The sequence below is a fragment of the Camelus dromedarius genome, chromosome 9 (assembly GCF_036321535.1).
Source record: "Camelus dromedarius isolate mCamDro1 chromosome 9, mCamDro1.pat, whole genome shotgun sequence".
NCBI lineage: Eukaryota > Metazoa > Chordata > Mammalia > Artiodactyla > Camelidae > Camelus > Camelus dromedarius.
In genome coordinates, this window is record NC_087444.1 from 78,499,396 (window position 1) to 78,522,474 (window position 23,079).

General features: G+C 43.2%; 1 protein-coding gene, 1 long non-coding RNA gene and 1 pseudogene across 6 annotated transcripts; 1 reads left to right on the forward strand and 2 right to left on the reverse strand.

Annotated features, from left to right (window-relative positions):
- Nucleotides 1–5,311: 5,311 nt before the first annotated feature.
- On the reverse strand, nt 5,312–7,740 carry LOC135318444 (uncharacterized). Its single transcript, XR_004138601.2, has 2 exons — nt 7,499–7,740; nt 5,312–5,721 (listed from the first exon to the last, which is right to left on the reverse strand). It is a non-coding gene; the product is annotated as an uncharacterized LOC135318444 (long non-coding RNA).
- Nucleotides 7,741–7,782: 42 nt separating this feature from the next.
- ZNF582 (zinc finger protein 582) lies at nt 7,783–20,088 on the forward strand. Of its 5 annotated transcripts, none has more exons than XM_064489911.1 (5): nt 7,783–7,911; nt 9,539–9,644; nt 10,995–11,121; nt 11,363–11,497; nt 17,191–20,088. In XM_064489911.1, exons 3-5 carry the CDS (start codon nt 11,088–11,090, stop codon nt 18,507–18,509), a joined length of 1,488 nt encoding a protein of 495 aa, XP_064345981.1. In that variant the 5' UTR covers nt 7,783–7,911; nt 9,539–9,644; nt 10,995–11,087; the 3' UTR covers nt 18,510–20,088. The 5 variants fall into 5 exon arrangements, with proteins under 5 accessions (XP_064345981.1, XP_031313224.1, XP_064345980.1 ...); XM_031457364.2 differs by having other exon boundaries at nt 7,786–7,911; nt 9,539–9,627; XM_064489910.1 differs by having other exon boundaries at nt 7,809–8,135.
- Nucleotides 14,047–16,629, reverse strand: LOC135322093 (solute carrier family 25 member 36-like; annotated as a pseudogene).
- Nucleotides 20,089–23,079: the final 2,991 nt, after the last annotated feature.

Sequence of the window (23,079 nt, forward strand, 5' to 3'; positions counted from 1 at the left end):
ACACAGACATTAAATCTACAGCACTAAGTAAATAAATTCTGTTCACTAGGGAGAAAAAACCTGTATCTAGAAAGGAGACCCAGTAGATTTTGGTATTGATTGAATGGGGAAGGTAATGAGAGGGAGAAGTCAAGGATACCACCTAGGTTTCTAGTATGAGTGGACAGTGGTGCCAGGTGGTTCAGTTGCACAACTCCTAAGTCTGTTTAAAATACGTAGACAGTTCTCTCAAATAAGGTCATACAATTATAGAGCAAACAGACTTACACGTAAAGATAACAGAAGCGATGAAGACAATAGCCAAAGATGAAATGAGATCTAGGTAAAATACTTGAAAATTTGAGGGAAATTAAAAACCTTCTCAAATAGAGGGCTCAAATATGTATTACCTATAAAACTGTCTTTACAAGTAAATATAAATTTGAAATATTAAAATGTTTACTGAAAATGTTTGAATTTTCTTCTAGTTAACCTAGATATGCAATCTTAGAACAGTATATAGTATTGTTAGCAGTAACAGCAAAACACAGGGTTAATTCTGAATAACTGCTATTAACAAAAAACAACAAAGCAATACAAACAAAAAAACCCACACACAGTTTCGTTCCCTTCTTTATACAGAAAAGTTATGAGAGGTACCCATGGTCATGGTCATATAGGGAGTTAGTAGCTAAGATGGAGTTAGAATCCACTTTGTAGTTGCTTTTTCGATTCCTTGTTCCAGAACCATGCACTACAGGACAGGGCCTCCCCACGGCTGATCTCATTCATGTGATAATGGCTGATCCCATTAAGGAGAGAGAATGTGGCAGAACCATGAGTGTAGAGCTGAATGTCGCTAGGGTTTACAGAAGAGGGGAGCTGGACAGGAGAGCGTAAAGGGAGAATGACAGTGATCTCTCAGAAACTGGTTGACAAGGCAGCTGTGGATTTGACAGAATGGGGGTGGGGGGTGCATCAGGACATTCATGTACTCTCGGTGTGACCAAAAAAAGAACAGTGTCGCTCATCATCCAGCTATGCAAGGATTAAGTCTCAACCCAGTGTGGTCACCCACCAACAGCGCACCCTGAGGAGAATTCAAGATGAAAAATCAGGACGAGGTCCTTTGTGCTTTGGATAAACAGGCCCTTAGGCAGTTAAGATGCATTATCTCCGGAAGAATTTCAGTGACTCCAGACTTGCATTGTCCCATACATAGAAAAGCACTAAAACCATTAACTTGAGACATCTGTTCTTTGTAATGAGCAATAATCTTTTACCAAGATGTATGCTTGACTAGTGTATTTCCCAGCACCCCCCCCGCCAGAATCATACATATACTGGCTCCTCCCCTACCTCGTGGGAGTTCACTCAGAGCTACCCAGTGTTACTCAGTATCTCCCGAGGTATCAACCACAGTAAGACCTCGAATAAAACTTAAAACTCACAACTCTCGTGTTGTACGTTTTTAAGTCAACATTTGAAAGGAACGGTAGTCGTTAGCCTCTCAGGTGGCCCTTGCCTCCCAGGATTCACACCCTTGGGTAGTCTGTACCCACACTGACTCAGTCAGAACTAGTCTATGTGCCCAGTGGAGTATGGTGGTATGTGGCTTCCAATGAAACAAAAGTCACATCTTATGGCAAGACGAGAACATTTTAAACATAAAATGTTTTCTTTGCCCATTTGGGCCTCCTTCCTCCCCTTTGGTGTGTACTGTGCATCTGTATTAACCAGACCTCTAGATTACATTCCTTCTTCATCTCCTGAGGGGCCACAATGACCCATCACCACGATGACTCGCTTTGCACATGTAGATCTGATTGTGTGAACCGTCAAAATGTCCTTTCATGGATGATCTTTTGTCTCAAAAACTTACATAACTGCTTTGACCTCTGATGGATGGAACAGTCCTCAGAGCTTTCTGAAAGACTGCCTCCCGGGTTATAACCCCTTGGTTGGCTCAAATAAAATTGTCCAATTCTTTCTTAGATCAACTGTTGGTTAATTTTTTGGTTGACACTTCAGAGGCTTTGGTCATAAAAGACACTGCAGCTTCTGGATCACTCATTCTAGGGGAAGCCAGCCACCATGTCATAAAGACAATCAGCCCTATGGAGAGGCCCACGTGCAGTGGGACACCTGGAAGCAGAAATTTTGGTTCCAGTTCAGCCTTTAGTTGACTGAAGCTCTAAACGACATCTCGACTACATCCAGCTAAGCTGCTCCCAAATTGACTCACAGACACTGTGAGTGATGATAAATGCTGACTGTTGTTTAAATCATTAAGTTTTGGGATAACTTGTTATACAACAGTAGGTAACTAATACAAGAAATAAAATAAATTAAAACTGTGATAGACCACGTCAGAGAATTAAAAACAAATCCAACTGACCCAATATATAACAGGAGTATTAAAATTAAGAAAGAAATGACACAACATTGTAAATCAACTATACTTCAATTTAAAAAAGAGAGAGATGACAGACTACTCTATGGAAGACAATCTTTAGTCATTCTTTTAAAATGACCATGAAATACTTACAATTAGTCATTGATAAGTCATGAAGAAAACTTTAATAAATCTTCAAGGTAGAAATTTTACAGATAGTGTTTGATTCATCACACTTTACAGCATAACAAATTCCAACAGGTGGAAATAAATCCATTTTAATCATCCCCATAAAAGTCTTCCAAAAAATAAAGATGAACATTTATAATTTATGGATAGTTAGGAAAACAACTTTTTGAGCAAAATAAAAGATAGAAAGGAAAGTTTGATATGCCCCAGTATATAAAAGAATAATACAAAATAGCTACCTCATCAAAACACTTCCCAGTTCAAGATTTCAGTCCAGACCTCTCCCCTGAAACCACACTCAGTGCTTCCACTTGTATGCCTAACGCACACTTCAAACTACCACATTCAAAATCAAACACCCAAACTCACCTCCACAGAGGTAAGACTGACCCTGGTCCCTCACACGGGTGGGCCTCAAACAACCTGTCTCTACTTGGGGACGTGGGGTTCCTCGCCTTCAGCCTTGTTATGGCTTTGTGGTCCCATTCAAGTCTGTTCCCAGTTAGGTCACCCAGCTGCCTGACACACACAGCCTTAGGAATCCCAGTCGACCTAGGACTGACCAGAAGCCCTGATATTTAATCTGTCCTTTGCGATTATTTCTTGGAATACCCAGCACACGCCCAGAATGGCTCAGTGACCTTCTCCTCCAGATACCCACACACTCTTGTCTCCTCCAGGTCCCAGTCAGGAGTCCAGGGATCCAGTTTCTTTGTTTGGTTCTGTTTCCATGAGGCTTCATAGCTTCTGTGACATCACGAAGCAAATGTCTTCTGTCTCTTTAAGACGTTTTCTCCAAGGTTCCACCACACTGGCTCACCCATCACTCAGGAGGCAGAGGTAGCATTTCCTCCACCCACAGGTACTAAGGTGTGGTTTGGTAAGATACCAACTCATCCACTCCACCAGTTCTATGTCCTCTAGCAAGTCATCTAGCCTCTCTCCATCTCCATTCGCTTCATAGTCAAAACGAGGAAAGTAATACCTCTTATACTATTAGTACATGTGAAGCACAAGTCACAGCTTTCAACATGATTAGCTCAGAACTGCTGGAATGAGACAGCTTTTCAAAGACTAAGGAGTCTTTCAAAGAGGTGAGAAGGAAACAATTTTTCTTGAAGAACAAAAGGGACAGGATCCTAAGAACAGAGTTTATTTAGATACCGCAGCACACTTATTTTCTTATTCCTCCTCTCCTTCCCTTCTTCCCCCTTCATTCAAACCGGCTGCGGCCAAGGCCAGAACTAGAGTGAGGTGAGTGAAGCACTCCTTCAGGCACGACATTTAAGGAGGCAACAAAACAAAACAAAACAAACCCAGAAATTAAAAGAAAAAAGTGACAGTTCAATGAAATACTTTTTAAAATAAAGGTTAATGTCAAAAATTCATGATGAACAAAACATCAAAATCTCAAATACAGACAAGATCTGGTTACCATATTAAACCAAGAAATGACTGAGCACAGCAAGATTGAATTTCACACCCTGAGAACCTTCAGTCCAGAAGACAGTAGCAAATTCAAATCATTTGATTAACTGTGATCACTCTAAAGTGACTATTTTTGTTTTTGTAACAAGTTATCTGTAGGGAGATCATTTGCGACTGCAAAGATTCCTGTTCATCACCAATCTTCACCAACAGATTTAGAATCAATGAGATTTGTCTGAAGTCAATTGCTGCTGTGATGGTTGGACGGTATTTTCTAACTCTATCATTCCTTCTACATTTACTAGTTGGAATTCTACTGTAAGTTTTTTCTTCTCATTCATCATCTATTTTAGTATGGACATATGAAATATTTTATTGAGTTATAGTCTATCCCTATAATTATGCTGATACCCAAATTGTCCAAATTTTGCCCACAGAAGCCTCCTTCAAGCTGAATCCCAAAGATACACCTCAAAGAGCTTTGAAAAACATATACATCCATGTAATCACCACCTCAACCATCATCCCAGTAAATCCCCTTCTGTTCTTTTGTGGACCTTCCCTGGATCAAAGCAACCACTGGTCTACTTTTGGTCAATGTATTTTTGTTGGTTCCAGAATTTCACTTTAGATAGATGTATATACAGCTTAGCCTTCAGTCAAAAATTCAAGGAGACTCCTATGCATGTTTCTGGAGCTTTCTCTGAGTAGCTCCCTCCTCCCTCTTCCTTCCTCTTCCACACTATGCTCAGCAAATTCCAGTTACTTCAGTTTCCCCAAGCTCCATTGTTTGTCTCACTATAGCAAATCTGTTGTGCTCTGCTTGGGTTCCTCCTTCCTGTACTGTCTGGAATACACCTTCAGGGAGAAAGCCATTGCAACTGTAGGATCTCATTTATTCTCCCCTCTCCCAAGGACCAAAGCCTCACACTAACAGTTGTCCCATATCTGAAACGATTTGTTTCCCACACATTATCTAGTTTTCTATTTGTTTATAGAGTGGGATGGCAAGCTAAGTACTATTCTACTATCATAGTTGCAAGCAGGGAATCCTCTGTGAAATTTTTTGAGCATTTCCCTACTTTTTGGCACAAGAAGATATTCCATACTCATTTTGTATTTTCCCTGCCATTGTCCAGGAATCAGACATTTCTCCAAGAAGCTTTGGTTCCTTTTATTAGAAAACGCTATGTAGAAACCAAGGTCCAGGCACTAGGTATGTGCTACAGGGGCATTACTGCTTCGAGGCCCACTCACCAAACAGAGAAATAAAAAATAAACACACACACACAAATACTTTTTAAAAAATAATAAGACTAATTAATTTAAATAAATTTTTTATTTTAGAAGTTTCTGATTTACAGAAAATTACAAAGATAATACAGAGGGTTCCCATATACCCTGTACCCAGTTTCCCCTATTACTACTATAGGTTTTGTTTTTTGTTTACAATTAATAAACCATTATTATTTAATAATGACACATTATTATTAACTAAAGTCCACACTTCAGTTTTTCTTAGTTTTTGTCTAATGTCCTTTTTCTGTTCCAGGATCTCATCCAGGATACTACATTATTTTTAGTAGTTGTGTCCTCTTAGGTTCCTTTCACTTGTGATGGTTACTCAGACTTTCCTTGTCTTCAATGACCTTCACGGTTTCGAGGAGTCTAGGGCAGATATTTTGCCGAATGTCTCTGAATTGGTATTTATCTGACGTTCTGTCATTAGGCTGGAGTTATGTGTTTGGGGGAGGAAGAGTATAGAGATAAAGTGCTATTTTCATCACATCAAGAGCCCATGATATCAGCATGCCCTCACTATGGATGTTAACAGTGATCACCTGGCTAAGGTACACAAAAACGTTTTTAACTATGAGTTCACACCAACCCAACACCACAGGGTTCTTTCTTACTTCCATCAGCCTTTATTTATATCTCTCTTTTCCCACAGTAAAACACTGGCTCCCAATAAATCAATATATTTATTCATTTGCTCAATCCTGTGATGCATACAAAGCAGTTTCCAAATCACTACATCAATGCTATTACAGAAAACAATCTGCTAAGTTGAGTTCAGAGGTTGCTTGCATGTTTGGCCTTTTGTCTTTCTGTATTAGGAATATTAGCTCCTTATCTGAGATACATAAAGTTGTAAAAATTTTGTCATTTGTCTTTTGCCTTTGCTCATGGTGTATTTTGCCCTGCAAAAGTGTAGCAGTCTTTTATTTAGTCTGGATTTTTAAGTTGTAATTAGAAAGTCTTTCCACACATCATGCTGTAATGGAACTTACCTCTGTACGTGTCTGCTATTTGTATGGCTTAATTTAGACCTCTGATCAGTTTGGAGTTTATTCTTTCACATGATGTGAGGTATGAATACAATATTATCTTTTTCCAAATGACTATCCAATTATTCCCCAAGGTTATTTGTTAAAAAGCACATTTTCATCCCAGTGATTTGCCACCTATATTATATGGCAGATTTCCCTCTGTATTTGACATGTCTGGACTTTCTGTTCTCTTCTACTTGAAAATTCGTGAACCAATACCACACAGTTACAATTACAGAAGCTTTTTAGAATACTTTAATATCTGATCTGGTTAGCATACATCATCTTTCCTTTCTCTGAGTATTCTTCCCTATTCTTTCATGTTTATTTTTTTTTCATTTGAACTTTAGCATCAATTTGTCTATTTCCAATGGAGAAACAGTATTGGTATCTTTATCGGGGTTTAATTAAATCTCTAATTTAATTTGTAAAAAAACACATTCTTCAGATATGCAACAACACGGATATGCACAAACCTCAGAAAAAAAATGTTCCAAGCAGGCATGCACAAGAGTATATATACTAAAGGAAACAAGATCAAATCAAGAGACAAGGGCTCCGGACTCTGGGCCAGAGTTCACCTTGGACAGGGGATGGTTTCCTCATTCACAGACCGGGTGCAACAGGTCCTGACCAGCAGCCAGGACACTGGTCTCCCGAACACACTGGACCACGCTGCCCTGGGATGGGTAAAGGTCAACGCTTCTCATGCTTCCACAAACCACAGCTGAACTACCCGCAGCGGTAGACGCCTTGGCCGAAGAGATGTCTTCTCACAAGAAACCCCTTGATATCTCATTTAAAATATCTCTGCTGATTTTTTTTTCGATTTTGACTGGCATACGAGTGGCTTATGATGAATATACATACAGTCACTATGACTGCTAATATTAGAACATTCCACTCCTATAAAGACCTGATTTTGCATCCACCACAATCTGTCATTTCCACATAAGGGTTTAAAATTAGTTACCAAGTGAACTCGGGCTTTTGCCTCCCTCCAAACCTTCCGGTAAAACGGCTGCTCCGGGCCAGTGGTGATACAACGGATGAGAAACATCTCACACGCCACTTGTACACAGCCGCCCACAAGCGCGTATCCGGCGTCTAACGGTCCCGGTCACACACTCAACCACCGGGTCAGAACCAACACCGCACACACGTCAGGGCCACTCACCTGCATCACAGAGACAATCCCGCGCGAACAGCGGCCCCAGCGTACAGACCTCCACACACCGACCCGCCGGACCCAAAAAGCCGCGCGTTCTCTCTTCGACGGTCTCCTGCGCAGCCCGCATGGACGTATGGACGTATGGACGTACGCACGTACGCACGCACGCACGCACGCACGCGCCGGCCACCCGAAACATCGCGAGATCCAGCCTTGCCGTTCGGTTAACAGCCTTAAGGCCTGGAGACTACGTTTCCCAGAAGCGACTGCGGCGCCGGCCCAATCGCGACGCGGCATCGGTGGGGCTTTGTGCGTCTGCGCCATCTTCCGGCTCCCGAGTCCGCCGGTACCGAGGAGGAAGCGCACCCGGGGCTGCAGGGAGCTCGGCGGCGGGGACACCTGAATCGGAGAAGGCGCAGGTGAGGGGCTCCGGAGCTTGTCAGACGCTCCGGGGCCCGCGCGGGAGCGAGCGCCGCGGCCGGGTGGCTCTCGGGCCTGGAAAGCACCGGAACGTGTCGCCTCGGCGTCGGTCAGCGGCTGTTCCGGCTCCGGACTACGTTTCCCGTCGGCCCCCGCGGCGCGCGCCCTGCTGGCGCCCCCTGTCTGCGTCGGGGCTCGTAGCCCGGGTCCACGGACCCCCTGGGTGGGTGTGTCGGGGGTCCCGACCCCCAGGAAATGTCTGCTTGTGGCTGTTTTGCATTTATTCTTATGTGTCTGTGTGTTTTTTCAAATCTGAGATGAAATATTGTTATGAGACTCTCAAAGAGTTGTAGGACCCCAGAAGATTTGGAACCACTAGTTTAAAAGACGCGACTTCTATTTGGAAACATTTTAGAGGATCTTATTCAAAATTTGTCTAACCATGGGAAAGTGAGTCAATCACGGGCCACCCCTGTAATAGAATATTTATAGCTAATACAAATAATGCTTTTAAAAAGTGGTCATGAAAAAAAATCCTATTACATGATGTTAAGGAACATTTGTCATTATTTCATTTACACATAGAATTAAATATTTGTAATATGCCAGGCACTGTCCTAAACTCTTTTATAAAATATAGTTTAACGATGAATTCAGTAAGTGGTTAAATGGTATCTTTTTTTTTTTTTTTTTTAATGGAGGTACTGGGGATTGAACCCAAGACCTTGTGCGTGCTAAGCATGAGCTCTACCACCGAGCTATATGCATCCCGCCCCGGTTTCATTCTTAATACTTGGATGTTTTCCAATCCAGTTTTTTGTTTTTGAAGGTTTTTTTTTTTAGCCTGTGTGTCAGCAGGTTGGTGGATTCAACTCTTGCTGAATGTTCTCTTGTTGTACAAGGGGTCCAGTTGCGAGTATCTTTCATTGTCAGTTACTGTTGTTCCACCTCAGTTTTGATAGTTGCTTGGCATCCATCATGTGACTCTGCCAAAAACGATTCAACAACCTGCATACTTGTGGACTGTTAGGTACTAATCTTTGGTTCTATTTTTCAGGAAATATTGTGCATGCAGGTTTGTTCCCTGCTATGTCTCTGTGCAGGGGCATATTTATGATTTGATAATGGGGTCCTGGGCCTGCTCCATCTAATTTGCTTACTGCAACCATTTGTTGAAGGCAGGATCCATAAAGTCATGTCCACCAGGCCTTAGGTATTGTGGGGTTCTTCTAAGTTTGGAAGTTAGGTAAAGAGCCCGAGAGACTTCCCAAGGTGTTATATTGTGGGCATGAGAGCGTTAAATGGTTTGGTTCTGGAACGATTTCATTGTGGGCTAGGCTGGTGCAGGTCAGGCCAACTGTGCTCCCTGACCTGAGGACAGCCTTCCTTGTCCTTGGGACACCATGTGGTCTCAGTCATTGGACCAGGTCTGAGCATCTCCCTCTCAGATCTGCATCAGTAACAAGGGGGAGCTGAGTTTCCTGGAGTTGGGTGAGGGCCACAGTTTGTCCCAGCTCCCTCTAATTTTGGGGGTTGTTGGGTAAAGGAGGTGGGCATTTGTAATGGTCTCATTCTGGGAGCTTTGAGGCAAGCCTGGCCTCTCATGTTTGCTCTTTCCTCCCCCAGCTCTGCCATCTCAGGACTCTGCCCTTCTCCAAGAGAGGATCCAGGAGGAAGACCCATCAGCCCATGAAATTCTGAAAGTCATGTCCCTCGTGAGTTTTAAAATCATGTAAATATTTGCTTTCCTTATCCTGAAGCTTCCCACCTGGGTTCCATCCAAGAATCCGGTTCTCAGAGGTCCCCATTTTAGGGAATAAAAAGACCAGGCAGCTAGTACCCTCTCCTGCAGCTCTGTCCAGTCTGACCAGTGCCCTCGTGGATTCATTCTCTACAGCATTCCACATCTTCTGACAGCCTGGTATTCTGCTGGGAGACCAGAGGGAGTGGAAATCCATTTCCTTATATAAAGTGAGGGCTTCCCTTATTGGAACTGAGGTTTGATGAAATGGAGATGAACACTGATGAGGGACCACACACGAAAAAGCAGGGGAGCTGGTGTTGGTGGGTCTCAGTTTCAGTGTGGGGGCATCGTCTCCTGCATGGACAGTGGGGTATGTCATTGAAGTTCAGCTGGGAATCTGTGAGAGATCAGATGCCAGAGATAAGGTCCAGTTTGAGGCTGAACAGAGCATTTGACTCTGGGTCATTCTCCATCGGCTTCTTCAGCTTAAGAGCAAGCAGAGGGCAGAGTTGGGGATTGTAGGATAATCAGATGAATAAATTGTTCAGAATCTGCACAGTCGTAGTTTTGGAAGAGCCTCAAGAGATCTGACCTTGGCAGCCTCTGCATCCAAAATAAGGGAATGGTTGAGTCCGTTTTTTCACTAGATAGAGAATTGTACAGCTAATAAAAGTAATCTTCAAGACTTTTCTGATAAGGAAAAATGTCTGTGATACATTTTCACATAATGATGAGCCTGTGTCTTGAAGCAGTTCTTGTTTGTTTTGGGGGGGAGGTAATTAGGTTTATTTATTTTTACTGGAGGTACTGGGGATTGAACCTAGGACCTTGTGCCTGCTAAGTGTGCATGGTACCACTGAGCTGCACCCTCCCCCTGAAGCAATTCTAGACTTAAATGAAAATCCTGTTTTCTAAGACAGAAAGTATTTTTTTAAATAAAATACTTTGAGAAAAGTCTACCAAAAATTGTTGGGTTTTGATGTTGTTTGTTACTCCATCAAAGTACACATGATAGGTGTCACCTAGAGCATTTATCACATACCAAGGACAGAGGAGGCAGGGCTTGATGACGCTGTCAAAACTGGGAAAACTCCATTTGGCCGGAATTTAATTTTCTCCCAGGCCTGTGCACAGGAGCTTTGGTTTGTAGTAAAAAGGAAAGTTCAAGACTATTTGAACGTCTCTTTCACCGGGGCCCATCTTCTCCTGTCCCTTGCTCACACCCGAGGCCTCCAGCCCCAGCCTTCTTTTTCACCAGAACACCCGCTTCCTGCAGAGGCCTCCTCCATCTCCTCTCATCCTGAACTACACATAAAACGCTCCTCCCTGTTGTTCCAGGGGTCAGACTTGTTCAGAGATGTGGCTGTAGTCTTCTCCCAAGAAGAATGGGGACGGCTGGCGCCGGCTCAGAGAGACCTGTACCGAGACGTGATGCTGGAGACCTACGGCAACCTGGTCTCCCTGGGTAAGGCCGTGTGGGCGGTTAGTGCGGGGTTACTGCGGGGCACGTCTGTCTCTTCCTGGTTATTTTAGGGGTCCTTTCTGAGTGGTTAAGGGGTAGCTCCATGGCCTGAAGCTGCCATGTGACTCACATATTCCCCCTGCCCTTCCTGCAGCTGCCTCTCCTGCTTGATAACCAGGCCCTGGATCTGAATTCTTGGGCCCCGCGCCATAACCAAGTGGCATTTTTTTTTCTTCACATCCAGGTCTTGCCTTTTCCAAACCTGCTGTGATCTCTTTCCTGGAGCAAGGCCAAGAGCCCTGGATGGTGGAGAAAGTAGCCACAGGAGGCCCATGCCCCGGTGAGTGGGGCAAGTGTGGGAAGCGAGGAGCCACCACAGGTAACAGTCCAGCTGCCTGGCGGGGAGGCGGGCCCTCTGAGTTCGAAACTTTTCCTTCCAAGTTGCCAGACTCAGAGGTCCGGTCTCAGCCATCATCGTGCCTAGCTTGTCAGCAGCGTGTGTACTTAGGTCACTGCTCCCTCCTGCTCTTGCCCACCTCACTGACCACGCTCAGCCTCCTTTGCCGGCCCCTCCCACCTTCTCTGAGAGCTGGAGCACCGCAAGGCTCAGACTTGAGCCTCTTCTCCTCTGTTCCCTTCCATTCCCCGGGGCCCTCTCCATGACCGTGCTGTGCACACCATTCATCCCTGTGCTGGCGGACACGGAGCCACTGGCCACGTGTGCCACGGAAATTGAACTGAGTTAGTTAAATACATTTTAAATGTCAGTACCCTGGTTGCCCTTGCCACGTTTCAGGTGCTCGGTAGCTGTCCTGTGGCTGGCGGCTACTGTATTGGACAATGCGGATAGAGGATGTTTCCGTCATTCTTGTTAACCCCGCTTGGTTGTTCAGACACCTGGAACTTCAGTCCCACAGGGAGTCCTTGGTCCTCCCTAACACACAGGCTCTTCCCCTTTCTTCTCCACGTTCACAGCAGGGGGCTCTGTTCTGCTTGCTCAAGTCAAAACCTGTGGGAGCATCCTTGCCTTTTCTGTCTCCCACCCCTGTTCAGTCTGTCAGCAACCCCATTAGCACCATCTCGAAACATCCAGAATGGAGCCACTTCCACCAACACCACTGCTACCACCCGCATCCTTACCGCCGTGTGGACTGTTGCCGTGGCCTCTGCCTCTGCCCTTGACCCTGCAGTTCTTTCTCCACACAGCAGCCACAGCGGCCTTCTCAAGACTTCAGTGAGGGTGTAGCACATCCCTGCTCAAAACCTGCCCACAGCTTCCCATCTCACTCAAGAGAAAATCCAAAATCCATACCATGGCCTGGTAGGCTCCATATCTACACTGCACCTGCATGTGCTATTTAAATTTTAACTAAAATTTTTTTTTAATGTAAAGTTCCATTCCACAGTCACCCTAGCCACATTCATTGTGTAGCAGCGCAGAATGGAACATTTTCGGTATCACGGGAAGTTGTGTTGCACTGTGTCGCTCCGTATAATCTGCTTGCCTGCTTCCACTCTGATTTCACTTCCTGCCACTCTCCGTGTTGCTGATTTGGTTACAGCCACACAAGCCTCTGTGCTGTTCCATTAACATAGCGGTTGGCAAATGTCTTCTTTAAAGGTCCGGACAGTAAACATTCTAGTAAACATGCCAGCTATGTGGACTCTGTCACAACCACCCAGCTCTGCTGTGGGAGCACAAAAGCAGATAATAGGAACATACCCACCCCAGCTTTGACATGTCAAACGTTCCTGTCTCGGGTCTTCTGCCCTGGCTGTCCCCTCCGCCTGGGGTGCTCCTGCTCCGGATGGGGAACTTCTCAGCCTCAGCAGTGGGGCTGGGATTCTGGGTGGGATAATTCTTTGTCATTCCGGCCTTGTAGGGTGTTAGCAGCCTCCCTGGTCTCTACTCTGTAGATTATGCCCCTCAGTAATGCCTCCCCTCACTCGTGACAGCCAGAATGTCTCCAGACACTGTCAGATGTCCCCTGGGGGCCAAAATCTTCCCTGATGAAATGCAGTTACAATGTGACATGAGATCAAAAGCCTGTCCACACACATTGTCTACAACATACAGTGAACTGTAAGAAAATGTCAAATGGGAAGCTGAGAACTAAGCATCACGGGTGTGGTAGATCCATCCACGTGGAAGGGGTGGTTAGCCCCGGGAGTGCGTTAGATCAGGAGTCAGCGTGGGGAGAAGAGGCGTGTCCTAACCTGTAACCTAGCGGATTCATGCTTCTGGGAACTGGGACGTGGGCCTCTCTGGGAGGCCATCACTCTGCCTGCCACACCTGAGATGAGAACAGATTTTTGCTTTTGTCATCTGAGTTTTCACAGTATGTTTGCGGTGCTCACTTTGCTTACTCCTTAGATGTGTGCGTTTGTGTCTTGTTTAAAGAGGACATCCCCCTCTGAGGCTATGAATCTCCTATAATTTTCCTCTAGTATATTTATGTTAGTTACGACCCATGTGGAATTCTTCCTAGTGCAACATGTGACTTCACATTACTTTCTAGAGTATTATCCAGTTACTCAAACACCATTTATTAACTTATTTTGTCTCTTTACCACTAATCTGTCAAGCCACCTTTGTCACCTGGTTTGTCACCTCTATTTCGATCTGTTTTTGGACTTTGTTCTAGCTCATTAATCTCTCTAACCATACTGCTTTTTTTTTTTTAATGTACCATACTGTTTTAAGTCATTAAGGATTTAAATGGGTTTTAAATATCTGGTAGAATTAGTCCTTCTTCCTTCTTATTTTTTAGGATTTTCCTGGCTATTTTCATAATTTTTCTATCTGAACTTTAGAATCAGAATGTCTGCTTTAAAAAAAATGTAGTTTTTCTTATTGAGATCAGTATAAATTTATAGATTAATTTAGGAGAAAACTGATTTTATTATGTGGAGTCTTCTACTGGAAAATATGGCAGGCTTTTTTCCCTTCATTTTTGTCCATCCCTAATGAAAGTTTTATTTTCTTTATGTAAACCTTGTATGTGTCTTATTACATTTATTCCTAGGTGTTTTATATTTATTGCTGCTATTGGAAATGGCATAATCCATAATATGGACAAACACGGCATTCATCCATATTATACTCCAACTGGTTGTTTCTTTATACATGACAAAAGCTACTCACATCTTCAGATTAACTTTCTCATTGTTTATGAGTTTTTCACGTTACTCACTCGAGCTTTCCAAGCGTTCAGTTATATCCTCTGCAAATGGTGACAATGTTTTTTACACTTTTGAACCTTACAAGTTTTTTCCTCTTGCCTGATCGGGATTCTGAGTCGGCAGCACCCGGAACAGTGTTCATGGGGGCATCTGCATACTGATCTCCTGGCCCGCGATGGGAGTGCTTTCCGTGTCTTCTCATTAAGCACAGCAGCCATAGGAATGAGATAGAGATACTTTCTTCGGTTAAAGCAGCATCCACCGTTAAAGCAGCATCCACCTTTTCATATTTTATTGTTTTTTTCTCTTTCAATTTATAAAACCTGGGTTATATGAGTAGATTTCCTAATGCTGAATCTAAACATTGAAGGGTTGGATTTCTTGAGCCAGTTGTGGTCATTTATATATTTTCTGGAAAAATGTTCTTTCTAATTTAACTTTTTTCAGTTACAGTAGAATATACACAACGAAATTCACCGTACTCCATGGGCACTCGGTACGTCGAGTGTTGTGCGCTGCTGCCGTCACTGAGCTTCACGGCACTCTTGTCCCCTGTGATGCTGTGATTTATAACGAGAAATAATGCACATCTGGTCTCCATCCCCGTTTTCTGGCACACAGCTCTTAAAACCCCGGGAATCTCCAAAGTCATTAGTGTTTTGTGTTTTGATTGAAATATAGTTACAGTGTGTCAACTTGTGGTGTACAGCATGTTTCAATCATGCATATACATGCATATATTCGTTTTCATTATAGTTTACTACAAGATACTGAATATAGCCCCCTGTGCTATACAGAAGAAATTTCTTTTTTATCTATTTTATGTACAGTAATTAATATTTGCGAATCTCGAACTCCCAGTTTATCCCTTCCCACTGCCTTTCCCTCTGGTAACCATAAGTTTATTTACTATGTCTGTGAGTCTGTTTCTGTTTTGTAGATGAGTTCATCAGTGTCTTCTCATAACTGTCCTTTTATATGCTAACTAGATGACTGGTGGCTGGGGTCTCCTGGATCGCTTCAGGATGGGGGCTGGTTGAGAGGGGAACCAGTTATTCGATTAGAAGCTTGGAACTTTCAGCCTCCAGGGAGGGGAGAGGGGCTGGAGTTGAGTTAATCACCTGTGGCCAATGATTTGATCAGTCATGCCTACATAATGAGGCTTCCATAAAAATCCCTAAAGGATGGGGTTCAGAGACTTCCAGGTTTTTGAACACATGGAAGTGTTGGGGGAGTGGAGAGCCCGGAGACGGCATGGAAGCTTCACATCCTTTCCCCACATCCTGCACCAGGCATCTCTCCCACCCAGCCCTTCCTGAGTTACATCCTCTGTAATAAGCCAGTAGTATAATAAGTAAACTGTTTTCCTAAGTTCTGTGAGTCATCTAGCAAATGATTAACCCCCCAGAGGGGGTTGCAAGAAGCTCCAATTTATTAAGGGGGCAAGGCTGGTAGGGGCACTCTTGTGAGACTGAGCCCTTAATCTGTGAGATCTGCAGAAAGATGGTGTCAGAATGGCCTTCCCTGTGAACAACCAGACGTGGTGTCTGAAAAAATCTCTCTCCTTTAGGCCCTCTTGACATGGTCTTGTTCTCATGACCTCCTGCGGATGGTGCACTGTGGTTGTGGTGCGTGTTTCTGAGGTGACACCAGCATCATTTCCCACAAGATCTGATATTTATTCCACAGACTCCTCGTCATCTTCCACTGTCAGAGTAATCCTTTGGTCCAGTAGTTTTTTGCTTAATAATTTCACAAATAACCAAACGAACAGCGGTCTCTGATGGGCCCCCGTGGGAAGCAGCCATGCCCCTATAAAGCCCTCTTTGGCCTTCTGTCTAATACGCTTTATGAATACATTCAAAAGCACCCATTCAGAAGTCGCTTTTCCCCATGTTCCCTTGTGTGAAGCTGCAACCAATTTATTAGTCAAATGTGATTGATTTCTGTGATGGCAGTAAAAACAGGCCACTGTAGCTGAAATCATGTATCAGATAGAATCAAGATCAAATACACCATTCAGCCTTTCCCTGAAGTTCAAATAATCAGCAAAGAATGTGGCTCTGAAAGAGGCCACCCCAGTTACATTTGGGCCTGATCTTCTAAACAAAGCCCTCCTTTTTCCAAGGTCACTGTTAGGCAGTGGAAAGGTCCAGGAGAGCCTGGCCCAGTTGACATTAGCTCCAGCCGTGGTGTTCAGCTAAACTTCAGAGACAGAAAGCATTACAGCGGAAGACCACAGCTGTGACAGCTTCCAGTGGACGTGTGAAAGCAGCCCCCCCCCCCCCCCCGTACACCACGGCCCCTGTCAAGCAGATGTGCCAGCATGGTCCTCTGGCCAGAGAAGTATCCAGCCACCCCCTCCATCATTTTTTAAAAATCCACTATATTGAGGTGTAATTTATATTCAATTAAATGCGTGCATTTTAAGTATGGTATTTTAATTGAGTTGACAAACGTACGCATTTACATCATCACCACCACCACAGACAAGATCGAGAACATTTTCACCCTCTGGAAAGCTCCCTTGCGTGCCTGCCCACACACCACTCACACCCTCGTCCCAGGCAACAGATGACTTGCTCTGTCACTCTAGGTCATATGTGTGTTTTCTAGGGTCTTACAGAAACATTCACTTTTTAAAAAGCGTGGTTCAGAGGCGATTCTGAGCCACACTGCCATTTTCCAACTGCTCTTACCCTCTCCCTCTGATTACTCGTTCATCTCCTTGACGGTATCTCCTCTTTCACTGTTGTGCTTCTCCGTTTTCTAACTGCTCAGTCACATTCAAGAGCTTACAGATACTGAGTGTAAACTTTCCTGTTTTTACTGTATTAGTTCCTCTTTCTGGAAAAGGGAAAAACACACACTTGCTTTGTTCTTTTACAGTATCGGAGTCCAGGAATGATACTCAGGTATTGTCTCCAGCGCGGCACGTTTGTGAAGCACGGTCACCCCGGTGGGAGATAGAGCAAAGCCTGACAAGTTATGGTCTCGAGTGCTCGCGTTTCCGAGATGATTGGGAACGCAGAAGTCAGTTTGACGGGCAGGAGGGAGATCCAGGTGGACATTTGAGTCAAATGACCATTGGTAGTGAAGAAATGTCCACTTTTGACCAGCAAGCCTCCCTTACTTTTTATCAGAAAATTCATACTGGAACAAACCCCTATGGATATAATGAATGTACAAAAGACTTCTGGCAGGAGGACTTCATTAGTCCTCAAGGGATTCATACTAATGAGAAACCCTATAAATGTAAGGAATGTGGGAAGGCTTTTAAATATGGCTCCCGGCTAATTCAACATGAGAATATTCATTCTGGCAAGAAACCATATGAATGTAAGGAATGTGGAAAGGCCTTCAATTCTGGTTCAAATTTCATACAACATCAGCGAGTTCACACTGGTGAGAAGCCTTATGAATGTAAGGACTGTGCAAAGGCCTTTAGTCGAAGCTCACAGTTGATTGAACATCAACGAATCCACACTGGCGAGAAGCCCTATCAGTGTAAGGAGTGTGGCAAGGCCTTCAATCGGATCTCACATCTTAAAGTACATTACAGAATTCACACCGGGGAGAAGCCCTATGCATGCAAGGAATGCGGGAAGACCTTTAGTCATCGGTCTCAACTGATTCAACATCAGACCATTCACACTGGCAAGAAGCTCTATGAATGTAAAGAATGTGGGAGGGCCTTTAATCAAGGCTCAACCCTTATTCGACATCAGAGAATTCATACTGGTGAGAAGCCCTATGCATGTAAGGCATGTGGGAAAGCCTTCAGGGTGAGCTCACAACTCAAGCAGCATCAGAGAATTCACACTGGAGAGAAACCGTACCAATGTAAGGTATGTGGCAGGGCTTTCAAACGGGTTTCACATCTTACTGTACATTACAGAATTCACACCGGTGAGAAGCCCTACGAATGTAAGGAATGTGGGAAAGCCTTCAGTCACTGCTCACAGCTGATTCACCATCAAGTAACTCATACGGAGGAAAAACCCTATGGATATAAGGGATGTGGGAGGACTTTAAGTCATGACTCAAGTGCTGTTCAGCATCAGAGAATGCATAATAGAGAAACACCGGTGAGTTTAATAAATGTAGAAAAACCTTCCATCAGCACTTACCCCTTACTGATCATCAGAGAATTTATGTTAGCGAGCAGCCATATGAATGGAAATAACGGGAAGAGTCCATTAGCTTAGGCTAATCACAACTTCTGCTTTCTATCTTGGAGAGAGACTTGCATATAATCCAAGTGAGAATTCCCTTATTCAGAGCTGTCCTTTACTCTGAGTCATAACATCCATATTGAAGAAAAAGTCTACGGATGCAAATTGTTTAGACCATGATTGTCAAAGAAGGAAAGGTGAGGTAAAAAATTTTGTCTCTAACACTCCAGAATCACGTTTTCTAACCACAGTGTAATCATTTTAACAATAGCCAAAAGTTTGAATTTTATTGGAAAATAAAAAGAAAAAAATTTTTTTCTTGAGTTAACAAGGAAATAAATCATGCAATTACTGTGAACGGTAAGGCCGACAATGAGAGTTTTACATGCCCAGAAATGTGGGATGTGGCTGGAGCTGCTCAGAGGAGTTTTTATGGCTTTTAAGTGCATGCAAAACTGGAAAAACTGAAGGACTATACTCAAATATACTAAAGGTACTATTTAAGAAGCCAGAAGAGAGAATACCAAACACCCTGATGATGAATAAATCAATAGAAAACAAAAACAGAGTATGATGAAATAGAAAGTGGTTTATCCTACAAAAACTTCAGTTTTTATTTCTCCCTGATTCAAGAGTAAACTACATTTAGGAGACTCTTAATTTCCAGGATTTTTGTTTTGGGTTATCTTTTAAAACTTTTGTCAGACAGAAGTGGTTGTTTGCCTGCCTGGCAGCCATACCCAATTCCCATTCCTGTTGGCAGCACCTGTCTTGCCTTAGAATCTGAAGATGTCAGATGCTTTTTCAGCCTCTTTTGCAGCTCAAGATGGCCCTTATGTTCCAGTGTATGGCCAGTATGTTCTGGGGATCTACAGTGGCTTCTGGGAAAGATCTTCCTCATTCAGAAGAGACAGACACATTAGGAAGACTCCCTCCCCTCTCATTTCTTGCTTTTAAACATCTTCCTCTGAGAACCATGATGCCTGGAGCTGCTGCAGCTGTCTTGAAACCAAGAGGAGAAAAGAGAGGACCTCAAAGATGCTGGCCCAGAGTCCTAAGCACACTGAGCTATGAGGCCAATTTGAACTGTCTCTGATGCCTTGTTATGTAAGGGAAAATAAACCTTTATTGCTGAAGTTAATTTTAGCTGAATTTTTATAAACTTGCAGCCAAAAACATCCTAAATAACTTCAATTTTTATTTTATTGTGATTGGTAAATGTGGCCTGAAAATACCTACTTTTTAAAATTTGACATTTTTCTTTGTGGCTAAGTACAGGATTGGTTTTTGTATATGTTCCATGACATTGAAAAAGAATAGACTTTTTTGGATACAAAATTCTGTTTAAGCCTATAGATTATAATTATAAAATTCTCCACATTCTTATATAACTTGCTATATTGGATCAGAATCGCCTAAGATTGGGCTTTTTAACCAAAATCTTGAATTTCCAGAGATTTTTACTTTCTATGGCCTATAAAGATATGACTTAACCCCTATTTATGAATCATACTTTCTTCACTATATAATGTCCTGCTCTGCCAGGTGTAGGGGTGGACAAACCAAATCTAGCCTGCTGCCTGTTTTATAAATAAAGTTTTATTGGAACACATCCATGTTCACTTATTTACACATTGTCTACAACAGTAGAGCAGAGTGGTTGCAAGGACTGTGGCCATAATGCCTATTTATTTCCTGTCTGACACTCTAGATGAGAAGTTTGGCAACCCTGGCCTCTTGTAACCCTTTTGGAATTTTATTTCCGTTCTTTGTAATACTAATAATAATGATCGATCCTTGTTTACCTAGCACTTTTTTGCCCATCCATTTATTTTCAACCCCTGTCATTTTAGTTATTTCTTTAAAAAGCTGATCTTTTAGTAACTCAAAATAGGAATCTTCTTCTGTAGGGAAATTCACATTTTTATTTAGTGTATTAACTTTATTCCTTTCGTTTTACACTGTACTATTTATTTGATCCTGGTCTCCTTTCCTTATGTTGGCTGGTCCTCTTGCTCAACTGGAACTTTCCTCTGTGCTTAAGGTGTTGTCTCCGCATTCTGAATCATCTTTTGGGCAGGATGAGCGCACTGTTAACACTTTCTCACCCATCATTCATTTCTTTGCTGCTCTCCTCCAAGAGACCACCCTCGCTTTCTCTGTCCCTTCCTTCACAGCCTGTCCTTTAACATTTCCTCCATTTCACTGACCTAATGAAAACTCACCCTCCACAGCTTTTAGTTTTACTCTTATTTGATGCCTCCACTCCTCACTGCCAGACCCACTCATGATTTCCACTTAAACTGAAATACAGTACTCAGAGTAACATTCATTGCTGGCTCACTGTTTGCCCCTGTCTTTTAAGGTAACAGTTTTATTTCAAATGCTAATTGGTTAGACTACTGAGCATTTTTATTTATCTCAATAAATATAGCTGGTTTTCTCTAATTCCTTATATGTCCAAAAGATTTCTTGGAACTTCATAGATTATATTTTTGATTGGCAGAACATTCTTGGATTATGGTTTCTTCTCAAAAACCCAGAGATGTCCGTTCATTGGATTCTGGCTTCTGGTCTCCCAGAAGAGGACCCCAGTGCTGGTCTGTTTCTCTTAGCTGATAGGGATGTATTCATTTCCTGTTGCTGCTCTTAACAAATTATCAAAACATAGTGGCTTAAGACAACACACGTTTATTATCTGGAGGTCCGAAGCCTGAAACAGACCTCACTGGGTCAAAACCAAGGCGCTGACAGGGATGGGTTCTCTTCTGGAGGCTCTGCGGGAGAGTCTGTTTCCCAGCCTTTCCAGCTTCCAGAGGCACCCCCACTCCTTGGCGTGGCCCCTTTTCATCTTCAAAGCCAGCAACAGCCAGTTGAGTCTCACATTTCATCATTCTGAAACTGACTCTTCCGCCTCCCTCTTTCATCTTTAAGGGCCCTTATGACTATACTGGGCTCCCCTGGACAAAGCACGATAACCTTGTCTCAAGGTCAGCTGGTTAACAAGCCTTAGTTCCCCCTCGCCGTGTGACAGAACGCACCCACAGGTTCCCGGGATTAGGATGAAGACATCTCTGGGGGCCAGAATTCCGTCTCCCACAGTTAACTGCTTCTGTCCCAGCATTTGACGAGTTTCTTTATCCTTAGAATTCAGGAACTTAACAGGATATGTTTTAACAATCTCATGTCTTTTTTTTTTTTTTAGCCCAAAGTAATTCTCCTCTAAATATTGTTTACCTGGTACTTCTCAATTTTTCCATTTTCTATTTAAAGCCTTTAATATTTTGAGTAGCAGTATATCCTTAGGATTCAAAAACTTGAAGGTGTAGAAAAGGTATGCAGTAACAAGTCCTGTCTTTTTTCCCTTCTGCCCATTATGTCAACAGAACACCACCTCCCTTGGCTTTGATTCTTGGAGTGTGAGATTCAATCTCTATACCTAACTCACCTCTTCCTTTAATACTAGTAACCATAATTCCTCAAAATAACCCTGCAGTCAGATTATATTGTCTTTGTAGAACAGAAAGGTAAGACAGAGATGTAGAAAAGTGAAGTGACTTGCTGAAAAACACAAAGCTAGTACATGAGCAGTTGAGTTGGTATTTGAAGTCACACCCATGTGACTCTAAAATTTCCTCCTATGAGACACAAGGCCTGCAAGGAAATGCTCCTTGACTCCAGCCCTTAGGTGGAATCAAGGTGATAAATTCCTTAGAGAAAGCAGCATCAGACAGAAGAGACGTGCTCATGACACCACAGAAGCCAAGAGGCCAGGTGAAAACAAAACTACATTCAGGGATAGAAACTCTGGGTTCTAGATCTGGCATAGGGACAAACTCCTGCTTCGGACAAGCTTCAGGACCTCCTAAGGGAAAGTGTCCTTCCACAGAGTGGGCAGAGCAGGCCATGTGTGCCCTAGATCCGTGCTTCAGGGTGGGGAAAGCCAATTCTGCAGCCCAAGACTTCCTGAACTTTCCTACTGCCGTATTCCAATCAGCAAAAGGGAATGAATGACTAACTGTAGTGTTTGGGACAGAGCCAAGACAGGCCACACCATAATAAATTCATTTGGAACCCATTTTCATATTTGAACATTTCAGGCTGATTTTGAATTTTTCTCCATAATAATCCCGAGTTTCTTCAATATAAAATCATGTTTTTATTCTGTTTTAAGTTATCTTTGTCGTTTGCTGCAGAACTTCAGGGTAATAAGACATGTGGCGTTATTATCCAACTCATAAATGAGGAAAGCAAACCCCAAAGAAGTTACCACAATCCTGCAGGCAGCCAAACAGAAACCCACATTCATGTCCTTACCTTAAACCTACACAGTTTCTGAACAGCTCCAGTCACACAGCATCAGACTGAGGAAAGGCTGAGTCACGCCAACGTTCAGCCTTCCAGCTGCAGCCTCAGTCAGCCGCCAAACACGAGAGCAGACATGTATACACTTATAACCATTCTACTTTTTCACTTTCAGTACAGTATTCAATAAATGGCATGAGGGTCCACCCTTTACTATCAAATAGGCTTTGTGTTAGACGATTTTGCCCAACTGCAGGCTAACACCAGCGGTCTGAGCACATTTAAGGTCGGCGAGGCT

What these genes read in the sequence shown, in the direction of transcription:
- ZNF582 (XM_031457364.2), top strand. An exon ending in CGGCAACCTGGTCTCCCTGG is followed by an intron (nt 11,122 to 11,362) that starts GTAAGGCCGTGT and finishes CTTCACATCCAG; the next exon opens with GTCTTGCCTTTTCCAAACCT. An exon ending in GAAGCGAGGAGCCACCACAG is followed by an intron (nt 11,498 to 17,190) that starts GTAACAGTCCAG and finishes GTTCTTTTACAG; the next exon opens with TATCGGAGTCCAGGAATGAT.